The sequence below is a fragment of the Macaca thibetana genome, chromosome 9 (assembly GCF_024542745.1).
Source record: "Macaca thibetana thibetana isolate TM-01 chromosome 9, ASM2454274v1, whole genome shotgun sequence".
Lineage (NCBI taxonomy): Eukaryota > Metazoa > Chordata > Mammalia > Primates > Cercopithecidae > Macaca > Macaca thibetana.
Window position 1 is genome coordinate 84,518,863 of NC_065586.1, and position 25,503 is coordinate 84,544,365.

Here is a 25,503-nt window from a genome sequence, read left to right on the forward strand (position 1 = left end):
TCCACTAGAAAAGTAAGCATAGGAAATGACTGGGACATTTCATAGAAGAGGAACTCTAAATGACCAATAAGCTCATGAAAATAGGCTTAGTTTTACTTTTAGTCAAGGGAAATGCAAATTAATGCAAGAGCAGTTAACCTGTTTTTACTTATCACTTTGGCAGAAATTTTAAGATTGATAAAAATTTAAAATATCCAGTGCTGATGAGTATATAGGCAAACAGGCATTGTCAAACGTTAAGAATGAGAATCACGACAAACTTTTTGGAAGGTAATACGGCAATACCTATTAAAACATACAGGTTTTTTGAGCCAGAAATTTCACTTTGGGGATCTTATCACCCAATATAGCATTAAGAGCACCAGTATTTAAGAATATGTAAACAAGGATGTTTATCAAGGCGTAGCATTTAATAGAGAAAAAACTGGAAACCACATGAAAGTCCATCAATAAACAAGAGATGAAAGACAAAATTCCAGTACTCCCAAACTGAAAAATGTTATGCAGCTGTTTAATAAATATAAATCAGATGTGCTTATCTGAAAGAATGTTGAGTAAATAAGCAAAGTGCAAAACAATAATTTTAGAAGGCACCCATAGTCATCCAAAGCTTTATATGATTGGAACAAAGTGTGGCAGGGCACTCACTAAACTGTTAACATCAGTTAGCTCTGCAGAATTGGAAGGAGGGCAGGGCCAGGAATAAATTATTAGTTCATCTTTGGATTGCTTCATTTGTTATTCAATTACATATCAGCTTTGAAAAGTAATAAAAAATTATTTGGGGAAGGGAGAGAAATAACTAATTTTTTTAACCTACCGAACAACATCTAAGACGGTTAGCATTCAATAAATATTTGCGAATTGAGGGAGAAAAGGAAAGGAAGAAGTCAAAGTAGGTTATAAACAGGTTTGTAAGGAATAAGAAGAGAACCATGAATGAAATGACAATTTGTTGGACATTCTATGAATAGACTGTGTGGGAAGGAATAAAGAGATACTTGATAAAATCAGCAAAAATTAAAAAATGGAAAAAAGTAATGTAAATAGTAGGCACCAATGAAAAGGATAAAAACAACACAGTAGTTACCGCAATAAATGTAAAAGGGTTGAACTCACCTATCAAAAGAAAAAAATAAATAGTAGATACCAATGGAAAAGATAAAAACAACACAGCAGTTACCTCAATAAATATAAAAGGGTTAAACTCTCCTATCGAAAGAAAGAGATTTTTCATGTTGGATTTAAAAACTCAGCTAGGTATATTGTTCTCTGGAAACATCTAAAACCAGGTAACCATAAATCCACAAAAGTGATCATATTCACGATCTCCATAAATATCATAAAATATTTCTTAACATGCCTAATAACTAATGTGTAAGATCTTATGACAAAAGCTATAAAATTTTACTGAGGACATTAAAATACCTAAATAAGTGGAGAGATGTTCCATTTTCTTAGATGAGAAGATAATCTGTTATAAAGATGCCAATTCCTCCTAAATTAATGCTTAAATTGAGTGTAATTCAAATCAATATTCCAACAGGAGTTTTTAATGAAACCTGATTCTAAAGTACACTCAGAGAAATAAAACAGATTAGCTAAGAAAAAACAGGACAAAAATCAAGAGGGCTTTATTCTACTCTACATCAACATAACTGTTTCCATAAGGAAAAGAGTTTAGTGAAAAGAATCTGTATTTCATATTGGCAGTATTAAAGTCACACTTTGTAAGTCTGAAAATCTCCTAAATGCCCATCAACTGGTTTACTACACTAAGATAAATCAAAAGACGAGAGCACTACGCAGTAAAAATAATGATGCACATGAATATTCATTGGCACTGAAAAGATATTCTTAAGATACTGTAATATAGTTTTGAAAAATCCACTAAACAATTTCACTTACCTTAAGTATAGCATTAAGGTCCAAGTTGATGACTGGATAGCTGACGCCAGAGAATGTAGCCAGAGGTTGGAAAGAACAGAGTGACAGGAGGGTGTGAGAAGTTTTGTTTTGCTTACAAGAGCGTTAAGTGAGGAAAGGAGTGGGATGGTATACAGGTCACCACTGAGAAAGCAGTTATTGACCAGAGAATCCCTGGAAAGTTAGAAAGGTACCCCCAAGATCTTTAATAGTTCATTTAAAAACCTAGCATCAATAAATGTACTGGAACTTTCAAAAACTATTATACTGGATGAAAAAGTGCTATAATTTTTAAATGTCAGCAAAATTATTTGATCAAATAAATCATGTCTTACGAATTGAAAACTTTTCTACATTGAAATAAAGTAGCATTTCCTTAATCTTTGTGGTTGTATTTTAGAATTTTAAAAACAATTCCATTTTCTCCTAAATTATAATTAAACATATATATGCTTATCTGTTCTATATCTGCATCTATTGCCATCATAGATCTGTGAAGCTCTATATTTCTAGACAGAGAAATTTTACTTCTGTTATTCATATATTCATATATGGATGTGATCCTTTGGTTATTAGAGTTTGCCTTCTTGAGATCTTCTCTGCCTTTATTATATCTTTGCTATCACATAGAAACTAGAAATTAAAGAATTTACCAGGATAAATTATTTAGGGAAAACAAACTCCTTTCCCCATCCTCCAATCTAGGAAAGAGAAGCTCAACATTGTGTTTTGAAAGGTTGGAATGACTGCAAATACGCGCGCGCGCGCACACACACACACACACACACACACGAGAAAGTAAAGCATCTTTCTCTTGCAGGATTAAACTGGTGAATCCCTGAAAATCAGAGGGTCAGGGGGTGGAGATGAGTGCTATAACTAGAAGCAAAACTAGGAGGAGAGATTAGGATTCCTGAATCTATTGTTTAAGGGTCAGGGGTTTGAGGAATTTCTGTGCATGGTAGAGAGGAAGATCAAGTACACATGGAAGAGCTATGCATACCAGTGGTTAGAGTACAAGCTCTGGAGTCATTTTACTGAGGTTCACATCTCAGTTTCACTAAGAATTGAGACAATAATAATGCCTAGGATTACTCTGAGGATTAAGTGATATAATCTTTGTAATATGAATATAGAGAAAGTAGCACTATTAAGAACCAGAAAGTAAATCATAAGAGGGTCACAATATGATACATGAGGTTTCTCTATTCTCCCAGCTGGGAGAAAGTTTAATAAATGTAATAAATAATTGCCAAAAGAAAAAACAATTACATCTGTTTCTTCCATAAGAAGCAAACTAGAGAAAGAGTTAGATGACAGAAAACAGATCACTCTATAATGGAAAGGGAATTCTTTCACATAAGATATGATACTTATGTTAATCCTAAAGGCTACATATGATTAGAAAGAGAGAGAAAGAGAATGAGAATGAGAAGAAAAACACATAAAGCTATAGATAAGGGGCTGTTCATAAGTCTGTACAAATGTGAGTCATGTAGCACATTCCTAGTTCTGTCACTCATTAATTAAGCGCTTTTTGGTAAGTTATTTAATTCTAATGGGCCTAAATTTATTCCCTGTGATATGCAGTTTTGTGAATTATATTATAGTTATAGTGTTATTCTGTGTTTCTGTCATTTTCACAGTCCTCTCTAGCTTAGATTCCAAGGGGGAACTATAATATATATTTCACACACTAGATGGCAATATATGGCTTTGTAAATGGATGTCTTTTTCATAGAAGTCTAAGATGTCTAATAATCAAATAAGAGCTGATTTTTCTCCAGAAAACACAGAGAGAAGGGTAGACATTGACCAATTCTTCATACTGAGGTCATTACTGAGATTTATAAAGTAAATAGAAAGCACGTGTTTTAATCCCTTTGATTTGACCCATAGATGTTAAAGGATCTTGTGGGATATTCTCGTTTAAGTCTTTAGGGCCAGCAAGAGTTATTTCATAACAATGAAGTAAACACAAAATGATTTCCATGGGGGTCCAATTCTGAATTGAGTCAGTTCAATACAACATCCAAAGACCCTCACCCTCAGTCAAATATACGAAGTCAATTATTCTTAAACTTTTTCATCATAAAGAGCCTACATATGCCACAATACTCCTCCACTAGAAAAAAGAAGATCTATTTCTTTTCAGCATGATACAGTTTTTAAAAGTGTCAGTGTTATCTTTCTTTTCTTTTTAAAAAATTAATTAATTAATTAATTTTGAGATGGAGTCTTGCTCTGTCACCCAGGCTGGAGTGCAGTGGCGCAATCTCGGCTCACTGCAACCTCTGCCTCCCGGGTTCATGCCATTCTCCTGCCTCAGCCTCCCGAGTAGCTGGGACTACAGGCGCATGCCACCACACCCAGCTAATTTTTGTATTTTCAGTAGAGATGGCTTTCACCAGGTTGGCCAGGATGGTGTCGATCTTTTGACATCGTGATCCGCCCACCTCAGCCTCCCAAAGTGCTGGGATTACAGGCGTGAGCCACTGCACATGTTCAATATCATTTTTTATAATAAGAGTAAACTATTCGTATTTTCAAAGTTATGATTATTCAAAAAATTGTAAGGAAGAAAATGAAAATCATATCTGAGCAATAGCCAATGTTAATGTTTGTCAAATTATTTTTGATAGATGAAAAAATATACACGTACATATTTTAATCTTTTTTCCAAGTTAAAAATATTTATAAATCTTTCTGTTAATAAATAAATTATTATATTAGTGGTCACTACCATTCTATTTTTCGCAGGTACATATTTACAAAATGTACACAGGAAGTGTTCTGAGAATACACATCTTAATTGAAAAGCCTGGTCTTGCCCCACAACACTATTTTTCACAGAATTGACAGAATTGGTCCCATTTAAAGATGAGTAATGATTAACAATGGACCTATGCAGACAAAAGGAGAAAGACAACAGAACAGAACCTAAGAAATGAGCTGATGAAAAATACATATTAGAAAAATTTTGCCAGGAAGCAAATTAGTTCAACAAACTCTCGGGCATTAGTTCATAACAGCAAAAGAATACATGACTTCTTTGAAACAATACCTCAAGGAAGGGGCCAAAAGGAACTCTTGAAAATTACATGGATGACATGGAGAAAAGGCTAGAAAAAAAGTAATGCAAAGATCAAAGTTGAAAGTGAGTTAAGAGAAAACAGAAGGTTTGAGAGGGAGATACTTTAAGCTTTTGTAGATATTCTGAGATCACAATAATGAAAAAGAAATAAATCTTCAAATAAGTATTAGAAGGAAACTTACCTAAATAAGAGAAAAGCTGAATGTTCAAGGCAAAAGTGGACAACATAGCCCATGAAAAATGAACACAAAACTAGTCACAATAAGATACTTATGAAATTACTGGGCTCAAAGATAAAAAATATAAAAGAGATGGTTCTAAAGTAAAATATCCCTGAACAGTTTAGAGGAAAAAGCACACAACAGAAAAATGAAAATAAAAGAAAGAACATTTCATTTATAAAAGTTCATTGGAAAGCAAAATAAAATTAAAATGAGACTAGAGAACTTAAGTCAAAGGATATAATTTTAATGAAGGTTTAGTATGAATCAAATAAAATCATAAAGCAAAAATTGCCACAAAAAACCCCAGGAAAGACAGAAAGAAAAGCAATAATAGTAGGTGAGTTAAGTTATCTTTCTCAGCCAAACACAGCTCAAGTACACACACAAAATACAAGATGTAAAAAGATTTAAATAAAATTATTAATTAACAGGCCCTTAAACACATTTAGGAGTCAGTCTATGACATGGTGTTGCTTTAGATGTCACTAATACAAATATTGAGAAATACTTTCAAAATGTAATGTTAAAGGATCTCTCCTGATATACAAAACTATGCATCTTTTAAATATTGGAATATGTAATTTACAGCACAAATGAATGTCCTGACTGATGGCTATACTGTATTTTTATAAAATGTTATAGTATGTTATTAAAACAATCTAAAAATCAATCCAGTTATTGCCAACCTCCATGGCAATAAATTATCCTACTTTAAATGTCTTTGGCAACAAACTAGAAGTAGATTCATAGAGAGATCATTCAAATTAGTCTCCCACTTTGCCTATAGGCATCTAATAAATTTTCCAATTTCTTCTATATTATTATCAAACACTGTACTAGCAAATAAGCTATATTATTTCTGCATAGTAGAACTGATACTCAAGGAAAATTTGCTTTCAAAATTCAACAGCAGCTATGCCCTTCCTCAGAAAACAATTTCTTCTATAGTTCTAAATCTAAGATCTATAAAACATATTTATTACCAGTTTTCTATTAGTGGCATAAGAAGCCATTTCTCTATCAAATCCAATGTCAATGTTAGGTGTGCAACAAAGTAAAAAGCTACAGGCATGTCAACACCCACTGCCATCCCACAGCCCTGAAGCCTTGTCCACCATCGCCAGACTCTGTTATAACTCATAGGCTTCAGGAAAGATGAGGTACCCTCTACAATTCAATGACCTGATGGGCCAGGGTCAGTGCGACATGATGAAAGCAGGAGAAAATAAGTGAAATCTGTGCAGATAGTGGCAAAACAGAGCCACAAAAAAGTAAGAACATGGCTTATTTAGTTTTCTGCTCCTGCATTAATTTGCTAAGGATGAGGGCCTCCAGCTCCATCATGAGCTTTTATCTGGAATCCAGGTAATAGGGAAATCTATAGAGACAGATAGTAGATTAATGATTGCTTAGGGCTGGGGGCAGGGATGGGGATGGAGGGATGGGGGTGATAGCTAAACGGGACAGAATTTCTTTTTGAGGTGACAAAAATATTCCAAAATTTACTAATTACAGGCATTGATAATGGTTGTCTGTATCAGTTATTATACTAAAAACCACTGAATTATACATTTTAAATAGGTGAACTGTATGGTATGTGACATATCTTAAAGCTACTTTGTGTGTGTGTGTGCTGCTGTTGTGTTGTTTTGTTTCGTTTTGTTTTGTATTAAGAGGTGTGTCTTAGGGGTTGGGGAAGAAGTCAGGGAAGAGGTGAGCCAAGAAGTCCCAAGCAGGGAAGAGCATAAGACAGAGACTCAAGAGTAATCCAAGATGGGTTCATATAATCAATACATGCAAGGCAAAGGTGCAAATGTGAGGAAAAGAGATACAAATTGTTTGGACAGGCTGATGCTTTATGACAGCAGTTCTCAACCCTGGTTGCACAATAGCATCACTTGTTTACAAGGTGAGTCACTTTTTGAAGATACATCAGTTGCTCTGTTCCAGAAACAAGTAGATTTGCTAAGGCAAGGTATTAATAATAATTCTTACAGTGTGGCTTTACACCGAATCTTCAGCATCACCTAGAAACTTGTAAAAAGTGCAAATTGTCCATGCATACCTCCATACAACCAGAAACTCAAACTGTGGCCCAGTAATCTGTGTTTTAACAAGTCTTCCAGATGATTTGGATGCATGCATAAAAACAAACCAAAACAATGGCAACAAAAATCCACCAGAGACAGGGTGAACATTCTGCACCCAGACCCTTGATGTGAACATAATATGGTGTACCCTTCTAGTTCTTTTTGTCAGGCCTGGGAATAGCTATTACCAAGCAATTTTTCTAAGAAACGTTTGTTTTAACCTTTGTTAAGAAAAGCAAAACCCAGCTTTTAGCTATATTGTTCAGAGACCTGAAAAGGAACTGAAACAGATGTTTTAGATATTTAAGGTTTTAACAGGAAAGTATTCCAATTTAAAAACCAAGATATCATTTTTTTTTTTTTTTTGTAACAGCAAAGTTATGAGAAATCTGAAGTTCTCTCAAAGATTTAAGATTTCAATTCTAGGGCATATAGATATTAGATTGGACTTCCCAGACACACTGGATGAAGGAGAGAGAGAGCAGCTGGAGTACCAAAAAGGATGTCAATTCATACTCCTGGCCTGATTCAGGACACCCTTCTTACCTGGTAAATAGAACTTTATATAGAGCAACATACTATTTGAAAATAAGTAAATTGATAAAAAGTAAATGAATTAAAATGAACATATAGAACGAATTAAATTAATGAAAGTCAAAGGAATATGTAAATACAATTTTCAGATCTGAACTTAAGCATAAACAACTAGTATTTTAAAAAATAAGGTCTACTGCAAAAACAAGCAATGGGGAAAAGACTCCCTATTTCATAAGTGGCGTTGGGATAAGTGGCGAGCCATATGAACAAGACTGACACATGTTCACCTATGTAACAAACCTTCACATGTACCCCCAAACCTAAAATAAAAGCTTAAAAAAAAATTAAAAACGATTATATCATGGTATTCTAGCACCTTGAGAAAAAACAGAATAAACAAAGAAATCTGAATAGATTCCTTTAAGAAATGGAATCTGTAATTTAAAATTTTACCACAAAGAAAACTCTAGGCCTAAATGGTTTTACTAGTGAATTCTTCTAAACATTTAGGAAAGAAATAACACCAAACTTGTATAAAAATGCTTCCCCCGAACAGAAACAGGAAACATTGCCCAAATAATTATATGAGACCTACATACCTCCATGTCGAACAACTGGAGAAATTAATACAAGAAAAAATACTACAGCTCAATCATTCTCGTGGACATGAATGCAAAAATCCTAAACAACGTATTAGCAAGCCAAATTCAGATTTACATAAAAAGCATTAAAACATAAGGCCCCTGTTAGAGTTTTTCTTTCCTTCTTCATACAAATCCACATTTAATGAAAAGAGAATATGAAAAGAATAAGAAAAAAGTCTATTATGGGATTCTATTAATGAGAATTTTACAGAGAAGGTGAAGAAGTAATACGGACCAGTGAAGTTTTTCCTAAGGTCTTTTGGAAACACATTCATTCAGTCGATCAATTGGTCATTCACTCATTTCACAAATATTAAAGAACACCTATGCAGTGAAAAGTCATTGTTCTTGATTACTCAGCACACAAGTTCTCTTCATAAGCAGTACCTATATTTATTTTGAAGTGTTACTTTGTCCCACTGATTACATGCAATGCAACAGGATTATAATCCAAGATGCTGCAATTCCCTAGCCATCGGGTTGCGAATAAAACCCATGTCAGGTCAATAGGATGCTCTCTTGAAATTTAAGTCTTGGGCAGTGGCACAATGACACTGATGGGGCACACCCATTCTAAAGGTAATGTTCTCACCAGATTGTTGCCAGCTAGGGCTTTTTATATAATTCTTATTCCAGGGGGTTGGGGAAGGAAAAACAGGGCACTTTAGTCAAAAGTTTCAAGGTTTCAATTATGCAAGATAAGTAAATCCTGGAGATCCACTGTATAGCCTAGTGTCTATAGTTAATAATATCATATTGTATACTTAAAATTTTGTTAAAATAGTACATCTAATATGTTATATATTCTTTTTTTTTTTTTTTTTTTTTTTTTTTGAGACAGGGTCTTGCTCTGTCACTCAGGCTAGAGCGCAGTGGCACAATCAGGGCCTACTGCAGCCTTGACTTCCCAGGCTTAGGCAATTTCCTGCCTCAGCCTTTTGAGTAGCTGGGACTACAGGCACATGCCACTATGCCTTGCTACATTTTTTTTTCTTTCTTCCTCTTCTTTTTTTTTCTTTTTTTTTTGTAGAGATGAGGTCTTGATATATTTCCCAGGCTGGTCTTGAACACCTGGGCTCAAGCAACCCTCCTGCCTCGCCCTCCCAAAGTGCTGGGATTACGGGCGTGAGCTACCACACCTGGCCTATGCTAAGCATTCTTATTACAAAAGAAAAAAATAACTTATAAAGGGGAAAAAGCTTTTGGAGGTGATGTGGATATGTTGATGGCATAGATTGTGATAATGGTTTTAAGAATGTATACTTATCTCCAAATTCATCACACTGTATACAGTATATACAGCTTTTCATATGTCAGTCATACTCAATAAAGTGATTTAATAAAAGAGGACTCATGCAAGGGCTAAAAGATGAGACCACATGCTCTCTAAGACTCCCTTCAATTCTAAGTTTCTGTGATTAAAATGAACACCCTCAGCTAGGATTTCGGTATCAGTAAGGAAAACTGGCCTGATGAAACAAAAGCTAACTGAGCAAGTGCAACTTCTTGGAGAAATGTATCCTCCCTGCCCCAGTACTTAATACCTTTATTCCTTTTTGGTTTCTCATATCTGAATCCCTTCCTACTACTTAGTACAGGAATTTTACCTTTCGGACTCCTCACATGTGCCTTTTGCTGACACTGTCGTCCTGGTCACTTCTGGATCTCAGAGTTGACTTAGAATAAACCCAAAGTCTCCCGTTGTTCACACGTACAGTAGAAATTCTAATGTGGCCACTGGCGTACTCTCTTCTCCTTCCCACTATCCCCAGCATTTCTGGCAGTAGAAGTGCAAACTCTACCACTGCCATCCCACCTGCACTGAGTTACATCTCATCTGTGCTGAGTCAAAGTGGCAGGAAAAAGATGTCTGTGGATTTATCACATGTTTCTGGTGGCAGTGCACCAGGAACCCTCAGCAATCATGAAGAAAATCTTAGGTATCCACCTAAGAAAACCTTAGCTATACCACCTCCACTATTCCCACTTCTGAGAGTAAATAGCTGCTGTCAACTAGGAAAGATATAAGCAGGTAAATGACATTTCTAAATTGGTAGTTGTAGGTTAGCGTCTACTTTGGGGAAAGATAGGAAATCAGACCCTCTGCACATACTTTCACCACCACCTTTTATATCAAAAAGAAATTAAACAAAGGTTACTATCTAAGATAAAGTGAATAATGCTAAACCAATTGCAGTATCCAAAGACTTAGCAAGGATAAAAATTGTCTTTGAATTTTAGTTGCTTTATTAAAATTTGGCTCTTCTGGCATAATTTTAGCTTCTTCAGCATAAATTACTCATCACCTCTCACCCATTCCTTCTCATGCCTCTCATTCACAAAAGGGCTAGGCAACTGCCTCAAACAGAAGTAAATACAATCAGAGAGCAACCCAGAGAACAAGAACATAGGAAATGAGGCAATCCAAGCAAGCACTTGTACATAAAAACCTTTTCTTAAAAATGGCCATAAACACTGTTCTTCCTTTAGGCGAAATCATTGCATATCCATCAATAATACTGACTTGTTGAAGACATGGGCAATAACAAAAGTGTTCAACTTTTAACCAGTTAAAAAAAAATCCTATGGGTTTCATTTTGGCCTAGACTAATATCACAAAGAGGGCCATAAGTATCAGTGTTAAAGACAGGCAAATCAATAGAGTCTATCACTTGTCCTTGGCTAAGAGAGTTAAACCAAATTCATGCTTTATCAAAGAAATCCCATTCCCGGAGGCAGGTAAATGGCAAACACAGACTCACAGTTGGCGATGTCACCTTGAAGCTGCAGAATCTGAGGAACTGGCATTGTGAGAACAATAAGATCAAACTGCTCGGGGGGGCCTGTTTGTTTGGATACTTCCCATTTGTCATTTCTTAGATTGATCTGTGTCACACGATGTCGGAAGTATACTTCTGCACCTGTTCCAAAAGCAAAATCATGTCCCCATTATCAGAATTTCATATATGAATGAGGGGGATATGAGTAGTCACAAACTGAATCCATTCAAGTGAACAAAATGGCCAAGACTGTCTTCTACAGTACTCAAATTCTCTTCCTTTACTATCTTTCTAATTTAGTAGGAATTCATCCCTACCTGGCATCCTTGGACCTCCCTATCAGTGCCTGCTCTGAATCAAAAACTGCTCCTACAATTAATGATAAAAATGAAAAAAATAACTATAGCTACTTTTCATTAAGCAGCTACTATATGCCAGCTGCTTGGTACACATTATATTAATTCATCTCACAGACAAGGAAATAGATTGAGAAATAGCATGCCATGATTTAAAACTATACCCATCTGACGCTACAGCTCATCATTTTTGCAGAACAAGTACACATTTCAGTAAACATGTGTGTTAGCAATGAAACAAAAAGAGCAACATTCCCTATTAAAAGAATTAATATTTCCTATTAAAGGACCTGAAAAAAGTTCTCTGTAAGGGAAATGTAAGTTCTCATCAATAGATCAATTGTCTTCATTAAGAAGAATCAGAATTTAGAAACATACTCTAGAGTACCCTCCCATAACATTTTCCTTGTTAGCACTTAACACAAGGATATTTTGACAATTATTTCTTTAATATTGTCTCCCCTTTTAATCTGTAAACCCCATGAGCTACAAATTACACCTGTTTTGCTTCTATGTATAGCATATAGTATACATAGCATAGAATTTATTAGGTATGTATTTATTTAAAATAATTATGAGGCCAGGCATGGTGGCTCACACCTGTAATCCCAGCACTTTGGGAGGCTGAGGTGGGTGGATCACTTGAAGTCAGGAGTTCGAGACCAGCCTGACCACATGGTGAAATCCTGTCTCTACTAAAAATATAAAAACTAGCTGGATGTGGTAGTGCATGCCTGTAATCCCAGCTACTCAAGAGGCTGAGACACGAGAATCACTTGAACTCGGGAGGCAGAGGTTGCAGTGAGCTGAAATTGCACCACTACCCTCCAGCCTAGGCAACACAACAAGACTCTGTCTCAAAAAAATTAAAATAAAAAGAGTGAATTATGAACCATAAACTGAAAGAAAGTACAATTAGGTCATTAAGTCTTCTTAGTAAACTAGTACTCACCTTCCAGTTTCCAAAAAAATTTGATTTACAAGTAAATCTACTTTTATTCAGCTTTGTGTATTGAAAAAGAAAGAAATGAAGACGTAATGAGGGAGGAAAAAAGTACACTGAAAGATTCTATTCATCTTTACCTGGGTAATCTCATGTTCCCAGTCACTAAAAATCCAGCTAAAGTTCATCCCAAAGCTTCCTTTCTGTAGCCACTCCAGCTCAGTGTGATCCTTCCTCTCTATGATATTCTTCAACCATCACTGCTTTACTACTCATTTAGACATTGATTTAAAATATCTTCATGCTTTAGTTGTATCTTATCTATGTAATAATACTCAAGGCTCCTTCATGTCACGTCTTCAGATCTCATACACCTTTATCTCTTTCATTGACCCTTAAATAATGCCACACCCTAGTAAGCACTCCAATTTTTAAAAAATCAAATGTAAATGTTAGAAGAAACATAGTTCTAACTAGCCCAAGGGATCAATCTCTGTTCAAGGCAGTGTGCATCATTCTGTTCAAAGATTAGAGCAAGGGGCTTGTAAACAGTACTCCATCTTGCCTGAGGGCTTTTCTAAGGCCCCTGCTTGGGGAAGGTGCAAATAATCTGCACTTTCAACACACATCCACCATCTCCTTTATTCCAACAAGGGTAGCTCTGCTTCACTCTGTTTTTATTTATTTAGGATGTCTCACCCTACTTGCCTCACTTAGTCCGTGGCCCTGTCCCAGACCTCAGCTAAGTCAACTGATTCTATGTTTTCTCATAATATTCCTTTGAAAAGAACAACATGCTGTTGTTGTTGCTGGCATGAGTGTGTGTTTAAGGGGACTTAAGTTCACAGTTCTAGAAAATTCTTCATGCGCCAGATGAATGCATTCAAAATGTATCTCAATGGTCACAAAGTGTTCTGCAAGGTATAGGTATATATATATATGTGTGTGTGTCTGTGTGTGTGTGTGTGTGTGTATATATATATGTGTGTGTGTCAGTGGTTCTCTAAGTACAGACCCCAGACCAGCAGCACCTATGTACTAGAAAATGCACATTCCTGGGCCCCAACCCAACCATACAGAATAAGAAACTCTAGGAATTAAGCCTAGCAATCTGTGTTTAACAAGTTCCCTTAGTCTTGTCATCATGCGCACTAAAGTATGAGAACCACTGGGGTAGGTGGACAGGCCCAAATCAAACACCACTGGCAAAACCGCCCAAAAAGTAGCACTTATCAAGAGGTAGGGGAAATAGTATAGCCTCTCTTATTAACCAGAAACGTTTCCTTTCCAACTGCTCAGAGCAAAGTTTTTGGGAAAGTGGCATTTCCTTGTGAAAGTAATTAATAACTTTCATAAAGACAATGTGTTTAAATCTATAAGTTCTGGAAAACTCAATTTTAAAACAGATAAATTGTCTCAAGAGTTACTTCTGAGCTTAGTAAATTTGACCATGTCCCTCCCTTGCACAAAACCCTTCAATGGCTTCCCATTGCACTTAGAGTATAAAATCTTTAACAATGCTTACAAAGCCCCGTATAATCTGGCCCTGCCTTAGTCTTCAGCATCATCTTTTCTACTTTCTCCCTCACTCACTACCCTCCAGTCACAATGACCTTTTATTCCTTGAATGCACTAACCTCCTCCTACTACTTCAGAACAGTTCCAATTTGATGTGCCCACTGCAGGAACTCTTGTCATTCAGCTCTCAGCCTAATTCCCTCTTGCTCACCTTTCAGGTACCCATGAAAATATCAGCTCTTCAGGGATGCTTTCCCTAACACATCTCCCCCATCACTCCTCTATAACCTACTGGGCTAGGTCCTTTTATTGTAAGCTCTCTCATAATGCTCTCTTTCTTCTTAACATTTATCATGCATCTTTTCTTTGTTTGTATAATTAGTTTAATGTATTTTCTTCCCACTATACTCTACATTAACAGAGGCCAGGATCATGTCTCTTATTGACTCTTGTTTCCCCAGCACATAATATTTAATTAGAATAAAATGATCTTCAGATGGCTATAAAGATATCAGAAGTCTAAGAAGGTTTAAACATTTTACAAAGGCAAATGTGTTTCTGTTATATATTTATTCAATTTTATCCCTGGCCCTCCTCCGTTTTAAGGAGAAAATCCAAGTTTATGTTTCTCCTATGATTTCCCACAAATAGGTTTTAGTGAGCAGCAGTCAGAACTGCTCAGATGGGACCTGAAGTGATGTGAACCATGTCTAACTGACTCCACAGCTTGAAGTCAATAGAAGAATGCTTCACCTGGTTTTCATGCCATCCTCTAGCTTCTCTAAAAAGGACATCGTTACGGATGAGTGCCAAGATCACCCGCTGGGAGAAATTCTGAGACAGAACCACCCAGACTCACTTCCCCTCTATCAATTTTAGAAAGAAAATAGGCACAAAAATAAAAAGAGAGAGAATAATAAAAGTAAATATTGCCATACAGAAATCATCCTAGCTAATGGCATCTGCCACCTAAACCATTTTTTCTAATACATTGATCCTGTCTACTTTGACAGGTTACATTGCACATGTTGACTTTCCAGATCGCTAGCCAATGTCCTTTTTACGTAGATGATAAAATAAAAACAAATAAATGCAGCAACAGTCCTCCCTGTTGGTAGGAAAAGCTAAATAAAAGCTTCTCACTCTGTGTCCTGGAGGCTAAATTCATCTTTTTATGAATAACTTAATAACATGGGACCTTATTCAAAAGCAAAATGACCTGGTCCATCATTTTCCAAATGTCATATGCAGGAACCATCAGGTGACCAATTTTCCAGGATGCACAAAGAACTAAGGTGGTATTACTTTTTAATATCCACTTCCCCCTATGTCAGGAATTAACTGATGAAAGAAGGAAACTAGGGGCACAGGGAACTATGAGGTTGTTCTATTGAACCATGTGTCTACTGACACGTAGCACTAGGTGCAATGGGTACAATCTTCCTACTGTAGGAAAATAATCAGTAAGGAAAGAGAAAGCTCTACAAAATAGATGTTAAATTGGAGAGTATGAGCACCTCTCATTGCCCTCCATGAGAGACTTAATAGAAAAAAACAACATGATTAATTGCAAGGGCGCTCCGGTTCTGTTACCAACTAGCCAAGCCACCTTAGACAAAGTACCTGAGTCTTATTCTCTGCATTAATAAATAGGGATGATGATTAACTCCCTTGAAAATTTACTGTGAGAATTAGAAATTACATACGTAAAGTACCTAAGGTAGTGTCAGATAAATAGTTAGCACTTAATAACTGATAGCTAGAATCACTTTTGCTATTGTCATTTCTCACTCCAGCATAATGACAACTATTATTAAAAAAAAAAAGAACAAAAGAAAATCATGTTTCACTCACTCAAGAAGATTGTATTAATGGAGAAGGCAGGCAGTCAGTGAAACTCATGCCAATACATACAGTTTTATCTGCAATGAGGTTAATGTGAACACATCAGACAATAAATTAAAATAGAACATAAGGTCGAGAATAAAGTATCTATTTCCCTTACCCTTTACTGTTTGTTCTGGGAAATTAGTCTAGTTAAATATTGGCTTTAAAGGTTTGAACCTATTCTAAAGCATGCCTGATTAGGCATATCCCAGATAAATAATTTTCCTGGAAGTCTGGTCCCAATCCGAATGACCACTAGTTGGTCCATCAGATTGTGAGGTTTTAAACTCAACTAGATTCGAAAATATAGAGTATTTTTGAAAATAGTTGGCAATTTGATGTCTTAAAGTGAGGAATATGTGAAGGTCAGCTTCATTCAAGTAGAATATTTTTAAAACTAACATTTATCAAGAGATTACTATGTGACTGGCTTACTATTTGCTTGAATTTGAGTGCATTATATCATTAATTCCTCACAACACTTTGTAGTAAGAACTTCCATTACAAAATTCTGTTGTAAGTACCCTATTTTTTTCATTTCATTACCCTCATTTTTTTCAGTGAAAGAACTGAGGTACAGATTTTAAACTCTCCTAATATTACATGGACAGAAAGTGATGGTAGGACATTAACTGGAATCCAGGTCATTCTGATATCAGGGACTGTCTTAGCTTACTGTGTGGACAAACCAAATGTTTTTGTGGACCATTTATAGAATAGAAAGCTTTAAATGGACTTAAAGAATGTTTAAAAGTGATATAATTATAAAATTAGAAATATTATAGGTAGTCCAACAAATCCTATAATAATAGATTGGGGTAGAGGAGAAAAAGAATCTTGAAGTATTACAAAAATAACATTAAAAAACGAAAGAAAAATTTATATAAACTCAAGTTAAATAGACCATGAACTCGATGTAAAATAAATTTTTAACATTTATATCACTCTACCTACTAGGCACAAGGTACTATTAGGCTCTGAGTGAGCTACAAGGAATTAAAAATAATCTCTTCCTCAAAAGCTTAAAAAGCAAAATTGGAAGTTAAAACGTATGTATTCTCCCAAACACCTAACAAAATAAGGAGACAGATGCAATGTATTCAAGGATGTTTCTCTGCCAGGATATCAACTCCATGAAGGCAAGGACATTGGTTCTTGCATCATTAGTACCTAGAACAATGTTTGGCATTATAGTAAGTATTCAATAAATGTTTATTGAACAAAAGGATATATGTATGTATGTATGTATGTATGCATGTGTAGGGGTGAAAGTTCAAAAAAAATCAACTGAAAAAAGGCATATTAATATGAGAAAAAGCATACAAATTTATTTAATCATAGTTTTTCATGACACTGTGGTGGGAGCAAGCCTCCCAAAATCTGGCCATAAACTGGCCCCAAAACTGGCCATAAACAAAATCTCTGCAGCACTGTAACATGTTCATGATGGCCCTAACGCCCAAGCTGGAAGGTTGTGGGTTTATGAGAATGAGGGCAAGGAACACCTGGCCCGCCCAGGGCGGAAAACCGCTTAAAGGTATTCTTTTCTTTTTTTTTTTTGGTGAGGTTTTATTCATTTATTTATTTTATTATACTTTTTAAGTTCTAGGGCATTCTTAAGCCACAAACAATAGCATGAGTGATTTATGCCTTAAGGGCATGTTCCTGCTGCAGTTAACTAGCCCAACCTATTCCTTTAATTCGGCCCATCCCTCCGTTTCCCATAAGGGATATACTTTTAGTTAATTTAATACCTATAGAAACAATGCTAATGACTGGTTTGCTGTTAATAAACATGTGAGTAAATCTCTGTTTGGGGCTCTCAGCTCTGAAGGCTGTGAGACCCCTGATTTCCCACTTCACACCTCCATATTTCTGTGTGTGTGTCTTTAATTCCTCTAGCGCTGCTTGTTAGGGTCTCCCCAACTGAGCTGGTCTTGGCACACTGACACCTTCAGACTGAAGACCCAAAGATACAGGAGTCAACTTTTTTTGCTTAGATTCAACAAAGTATGGACAGCTGTGCAGCAATATGATTGGACAAAGGGTTATATCTATGGCTAACAAACTGGTGAAATCCATCAAGGTCTGTCTGTCTAGATTCTTCTTGACCTCTCTATGCAGCATTCTTTCTTTACGGTTAAGGGTCATGACCCTCTCTGGAACTGTTATGAGCTACAATCAAACATGGTAGGTCAGATAATTTCTTTATGACCAGTTTTTACAAAGGAAGGCAGGGAAAGCTACAGTGATAGTCTTAGGCTTTATGGCTGGTTTAGGGGGAAAGGGAGTTCTTATTTCTATGACCTGCCTTGGGAAAAGAGATTCTATTTTCTAGGGCTAGCCTCAGGGATGAATGCAAGGCCAGAGATAGGAGGGCAGGAGAAGGTCAAAGAGAGCATTTCTGAGGGCTTCATTTTGGGATATCATTTTCTAAGCTCCTGCACATGCATGCATGAATATCGGATAGTAAGTACCTGATGATTTCAATAAGTATACTCACCCAACCTGGGTTAAGGGAAAATCATGGTGGAAACGAGATTTTTTAAAGTGATATGGCCACACTATATAAAGCTGATAGTAATATTCTATAAAACATTCAATAGTGTCACCATCTGCGATGGTCAATTTTATGTGTCAACCTGACTTGGCCATAGGGTGCCTACATATTTGGTCAAACATTATTCTGGGTGTTTCTATGAGCATGTTTTTAGATGAGATTCACATTTATTATCAGTAGATCAAATAATGCAGATTGCCCTCCCTAATGTAGGTGGGCCCCATTCAATCAGTTGAAGGCCTAAATATGACAAACGCATTGATCCTCCTTCACATAAAGGAGAATTCTTCCTGCCTGAAAGCCTTTGAACTGGCTCATCAGCTTTTTTCCAGCCTTCAGAGTAGAACTGAAACACTGGCTCTTCCTGAGTCTTGAGCCTGCCAGCCCTTGGACTAGAACTATATCACCAGCTTTCCTGGGTGTCTACCTTGCTGAATCATCCTGCAAATCTTGGAACTTACCAGCCTCCTTAATTATGTGATCCAATTCCTTATAATAAATCTCTCTCTTTATCCATACACACATACAAACACACATGCACACACACATATACATATATACCCTATTGGTTCTGTTTCTCTGGAGTAGTCTAATAAACCATCATATACTGAATCTTAAATGAAGAAATAGTTTAAGCCAGAATGGTATTTATTATGTTCTCATGTTGTTTATTCAATCTCACTAACCTCTCTGATGCCCAGTATCAAGGATTCTTGAGGTTCTCAATAAGTAATATTTGATGATAAAGACCAAAACAGTAATTATGCTGGAAATGGCTTATAAAAAAAATTCTTAGCCTACATCCTTTCTCAGTTATCTTGACTCGGGTACTTAACTAAATTATGATTCATCAAGAAGCTTCATTCTGTTTTAAAAAAAAAATCAATCAATTATCTAAGAAAAATTCTATTTTCTTTTTTAAAAGGTCCATTTTCAAAACACTCATAAAACATATAAGGAACAAATGAAAATCCTAATAGAAAATGGGCAAAGGTTATGAATAAGACATTCACAGAAGAAAACTGCAAAGAGCTGGCTAACAAAACAAAAAAAATGCATAAACTCACTTGTAATTAAAGAAATGCAAAATAAAACCACAAAGAGATCCAATTTTTAACCTATTACACTGGCAAAAATTAAAAATTTCCATTATACCCAGATGTGGGAAAGAAACATTCTCATCACTATTGGTGAGATGTTCTCTAAGACGAATACACAGCACAACCTAGCTAAGTTAAAAATGCACATATCGTTTGGCATAGCTATTCTTCTGTGAGGAACTGATCCTAAATAAAGGTATGCTTCCAAAAGCATGTCAACAGTAGACATGCAGCAATGTTTGTATTAGCAAAAACCAAAACAATCTTCCAACCCCATACAGCCTAAATATTTACCAGAAAGCTAATAGTTAAATAAATGATGGTACACATATGTCATAAATATTAGACAATCATTAAAGAAAATGGATTACACTAAATTTGCTGATATGAAAATAGATCCAAGATATGAGTCAAACAAGGTATAGAATCATTTATGTAAAATTATCCCCTTTGAGTATATTTTTAAAACAATATAAAGAAATATATATGTATATATACACACACACATCTATAATATCTATACTATAGATAAATAGAGACAGCCATGTAGCTCAATAGAGAGATGCATAAACATTGTTCTGGAAATATACACTGGAAACTTATCAATGATTACTTTGGGGAAGGACTAGCTATTGATCAGCAAATGGAGCACCTAATTTTTATAACTTCCTGTGTAGTATTAATATGTAACTATGTGTGTAACTTGTTTTTAAATGCTAATTTTAAAATTTAGGCAGAGAAAATCTTACTCCCACCTGATTCTTTCAAGTAATGCTTAATAATTGAAGAAATTCCTTGAGTTGCCACAAAGTTACAGTCTCCTTCTTTCATCACCATTCCTTCAATAGGTGAGGTTAGAGGCCTCAAAATGCCATGGGCTAACAGTTCATCATAAAAACTGAAATAAATCAATATATATATTTAATGTAATTATATACCATGAATAGCTCTAAAAGACTATATTTTCTTTCAATAATTCTTAGAGGTTATAATTCAAAATCATAGATATCTTCCTATGAATATTTTGTATTAAATAAAATGTATAATTTGTGTTAAATAAAACTTATAATACAAGTGAAGAAGAGAAATGTTTTGAGAATTCATAGGTCTTTTGCTGACATTAGTCAAAGGGCTATTTCCCTGTAAGTACATTTTTGAAGTAAAGTTAATGAAAGCAAACGAATGTATTTAGTATATCAATTTTAAATTTGGTTCAGAAGATTGACCCCCATCACAGCTAGTTGCCTTCTTCCGTAACACCAACATAGTAATTGATATTTATTGAGCCCTTACTATGTTCCATTTATCAGCTAATCTAACCTTCACAGCAACCCTATGACATCATACAACTGCTAAGATTGATTCCACTTCTCGCAACTAACTCACCGTTGGTGCTTTTTGGCATAATGAGGAGTGCAGGTGATGTACTGAGCACCCAAGTCAGCTGTGCACTGAGGATTATGAGGACTGCTGGCTGTAGTCATTCTTCCACCTTGAATTAATCCACAGGAAAATGTCTTACTGCATTAGAATGAGCCTTAGCAATTAATTCAATGCACCTTAGGTTACCCCAAACAGATTACTTCAAAAATATCTTAAGAAACCTTTTTAACTTGAAGTATTTGATAGATTGTGAGATTTTAGAAGAAAAGGAGTCATGAACAATGTAAAAGTGTCCAGCACCATTATAGCGCACATATTTAGTAATAGGTGTCAGTGAATGGATAAAACTAAAAATGATGAATGAAATGTCAGAATAAATGAGTCAGCTAATGCTCTTTCATTCATGCAGTCAATCTTCATCAAAATGACAGGATTCTGCAAACTAGATCTTCAGAAAGTCTTGGTCTGTAATCACTTTGGGAGTCTCATAATCTGCAGAAAGCTGCAAAGCCAACAGACAGACCAAGGCAAAAATCTATTTATTAGGGACAGCAGTAGGCCCAAGCTTTGCAAACTCGGGTCGGGGCCCCTCCCACGCTGCTCTCTCAGGTCTCCCTCTGTAGAGCGCGGAGTACTCCTGCCCCGCCCCCACCCTCGCCCCTTCTTGGGCCTTTTCCCGGGCGGCGGAAGTCCCCGATCACGTGACGAGGCGCGCAGCTGAGCGCATGGGCCGGGTTACACGGCCTCTCAGGGAGCGGAGGATCTAGCGTTGTCGCCTTAGACTTTCTCGGATGCAGGCCCACACCACCTCAGCAGCCCGGCCGGCTGGCCTCTTTTCCCAGGTTTCGGCGTTTAGACAACTCACCTGAGTCTTCAGCCTTGTCCCACACAGCAAGGTACAAGGGACGGGACGTCTGCCTCCTCAGCAGCGCAGCGCACAAGCTTCCTGTCACCCCGGCGCCCACGATCAGCACCCGCGCCATGGCGGTAGGGAGCCGCGATCCGTGCTGAGTCTCCGCGGCGGGGCGGACCGGCCCGGGCTTTGTGGAAAGATGGCCGGACCGGCGCTAGCGCTCTTTGGTTCCGTGCTCCCTTCGCCGACCTGGGCCCTGAGCTGTCCCTCCGGCCGGCCTGCAGGGGGCGGAGAGGAGGCGGTCGGAGCTGAGAGGCCCCTCGGTCCTTGAAGAGTAAACCTGGGGCTGCGGAGAATCGGGGCTGTCTTGTCTCCTCGCTTTGGGGGCCGGGCGCATCCAGAGAAGTTCCGCACTCTGGGCTGCCCGTCGCCGAGAAAAGCCTGGAAATGGTGTGGACTATTGTTGGGAGAACCCGCCTCGCCACATAGCTGACGTTGACCACAGCAGAGAACCAACCTACCCTATCTACTATGATAACTCTCATGCCCGTTGGGATTTTTGCTATTTTACTATTCTAGATTTGAAAGTGGGAAGAAGAAACACCAGCGATACCACGGGCAACCTTTCCCCTAATGCTTGAATGGCCACTATTAGCAAAATAGACACATCTTTTGGAATCTGGGAGACATTTTTCTTAGACCCGGGACTTTGTGTAACCTTCCTGAACCTCAATTTCTCCATCTGGGAAATGGGAACAATAACGTATACCTTTCAAACTTGTGAAGATTAAAGACAACGGTTGATTCATCAGAAAATTCCAAATTACTCTTCAATAAGTTCTATGTCAGAACGCATTCCGTATGTTCTAAGGAATATAAAGATGAACAAGAGAAGGATTGGTGCCATTCCCATTGTTTTTTTCCCCCTCCTAACATTGTACTGGAAGTTCTCAATGAAACAACAAAAGGCAATGAGAATACTGAGCTATTAAAAAATAAATAAGTTACACTGACTTGCAGATAAATTATTACCTGGAAAACTAAGAAACTGAACAAGTATCAGAATCAATAAGAAAATTGACAATGGTAGCCAATTATAATGGAAACATTTAAAAATCAGAATATTTACTTCATGTCCCCATCATGAAAAAAAAATACCATGCATCAAATGGGTGATGAATTAATACTAGATATATCTAATGAAAGAACTAGAAGAAAATGTAGGCGGGCATATATGACTAAGAAGACATTGTTAAGCATAAAAATGAAAGATGGAACTGAACAGAAAAACAATACATAATCATTTACAACTTGTGTGTTACAAAATACACAAAACAAAATACGAATAGTAAATTTCTGAAAGGTGTATGAAAGATTAAAGTTAATATCATTTAAAAACATTATTCAAAGTCTTAAATACACAAATGACAAAAGCCAAAAGGAAAATGTGTATATATTGGATAGAGTTCTTGAATAAAAAGAAATACATAGGTCCAATAAGCATGTGTTTAATTTTTTATATTCAAATAGAAATTAAAATGTGGTACTATTTTTCATTTGTTGAGTTTTTTGTTTTTTCTTTCTTGAGACAGCGTCTTGTGTCACCCAGGCAAGAGTGCAGTGGCATGATCAGGGCTCACTGCAGCCTTGACCTCTTAGGCTCAAGCGATTCTCCTGCCTCAGCCACCTGAGTAGCTGGGACTACAGGTGCCCACCACCACGCCTGGCTAATTGTGTGTGTGTGTGTGTACTTTATGTAGAGATAAGGTTTTGCTATGTCCCCCAGGTTAGGAATTACTTTTGTAAATGTAAAAATGTCTTTATTTTCAGGGATACAGCAAAATACACAATGGTATATTACTGATGGAAGTGTTCCAGACAAATTTTTCATAATACAGTCTGATACTGTGTCAAAAGCCTTAAAAATATGCAGTTTAAAGCAACATTTATCTTGCAAAAATAGTGTACAATTATACATTCAAGTTTATAATTTTTCGGAAATTAAAAGTTCAGATTTCTCTGAAATTAAAAGCTTAATGTGATCACAGCCATAGCCCTAAAATCTCAAAATCGTCAATCTGGAAAGGACATTTGCAGTAATCTATTTCAACTGCCCTCTGCACCATTTTATACATGTTAATACAAACAATAAGTTGAAGTGAGTTTGCCCAAGGTTACCTATCATCTCAATGGTGAAGCAAGGGCAGGCCTTCATGGTCTTCTGAGTTTGCTCTCCTGCTCTTTTCCATCCTTTCCAGCTTCCTCATTTCTATTAATAATTTGATCATCATGGACAATGAGACTTGAAACTTCATAATTATCTTCAATAGTTTCTTTTTTCTCATCCTTGATACCTATCAGTCCTCAGGTCTTTTTGACCATTTCTCTATTGTCTCTTGAATCATCCAGTCACATCAGATTGTACAACAGAAAAATTACTCAAATTCCATTTCCACCAGCAATGGTGGAAAACAGTGAACAGAATATGGTCAAGTCAGAACTTCTTCTTCACTGCACTCTGCCCACTGTGAACATTTAACATTTCAAAGAGTAATTGCCAAAAAAATGAATTCACTACTTCAGTTCAAGCCATCAGGTTTTTTCTGTTTTTTTTTTTTTTTTTTTAAGCCAGTCAAATTTAGCAGTGGAGGGCTGTATACCAACTTTAGTGACACTAATGCTAATAAATTCTGATAACCCACTACCATCAGACCAGTTCAAGCCATCAGTTCTTACTTGAATTATTACTGTAGCTTTCTAACTAGTCTTCCTACTTCCCAGTTCTGCACCCAGCTTCTAGAAAAGTCATTACCATCCTCAAAAACTTTCTGTAGCTCTCAGTTTCATACAGAATTAAGTTCCACTGCATTAACTTGGCATAAAAAATATTCAATATATTATTCTCATCCTACAGTTATCACTTTTGTACCTTCATTTGTTCTGCGCTATGGCTAAACTGAATTTCTTTCTTTTCCTTGAACACATCCTCAGATTTTCCACTTATCTATGGCAGAAGAAAACCTTATGCTGTTCTCTGTATATACAGCATCCTTTATGACTTGCATCTCCTGTAGTTGTGAATTCTCATTAATACTTCACTGTCTTTTTGCTTTCTCCCTATGATCATATGCTCTTTCAAAAACAGTTATCCAGAATTTTGGATTGCTATGGTCATCAAATGGAAGTAACCATAGCGGTTTGCAATTTCTCATTACACCCCAACCTCCAGAATGGGTTACACCTGATTTCACAGTTAAGCGAGTAATGGGTCCTTGGTTGACTACTTAGCAGTAGTACAGCTTTCTGGAAAGGTAAGAATGACTAGATGACCTAGAGAAAATTAGGATTGCAAGATAGGTGAGACAGTCCCCATGTCTAATATTTATTTTTCCTAATCACCATGACCTTTTCCCTTGACTTTTTTCCTATTCCTGATATTTTCAAGGCTGACTCCTTGAATGACTTCATTCAAATCAGCTTAAAAGTCACCTAAAAGAGGTCTTCTCTAACCACTTGACCTGAAATAGCCACCCAGTGACTCCCTATTCCATTACATGACGGAAAAATGAATGCTTTATTTTCTTCATCTCAATCCCTTTTAGAAGTAA

The 25,503-nt window shown here is 36.5% G+C and overlaps 1 protein-coding gene across 4 annotated transcripts in view; it reads right to left on the bottom strand.

Annotated features, from left to right (window-relative positions):
* Nucleotides 1-23,389, bottom strand: part of RNLS (renalase, FAD dependent amine oxidase) — a 419,665-nt gene extending 396,276 nt beyond the window's left edge. For all 4 annotated transcript variants that reach the window (XM_050805148.1, XM_050805151.1, XM_050805150.1 and 1 more), the window contains exons 1-4: nt 21,908-23,389; nt 21,046-21,151; nt 20,415-20,557; nt 11,278-11,436 (exon numbers count right to left, since the gene is read on the bottom strand). In XM_050805148.1, coding sequence (XP_050661105.1) covers nt 11,278-11,436; nt 20,415-20,557; nt 21,046-21,151; nt 21,908-22,025 — 526 coding nt within the window. In that variant the 5' untranslated portion in view covers nt 22,026-23,389. The remainder of the gene's footprint in view (nt 1-11,277; nt 11,437-20,414; nt 20,558-21,045; nt 21,152-21,907) is intronic.
* Nucleotides 23,390-25,503: the final 2,114 nt, after the last annotated feature.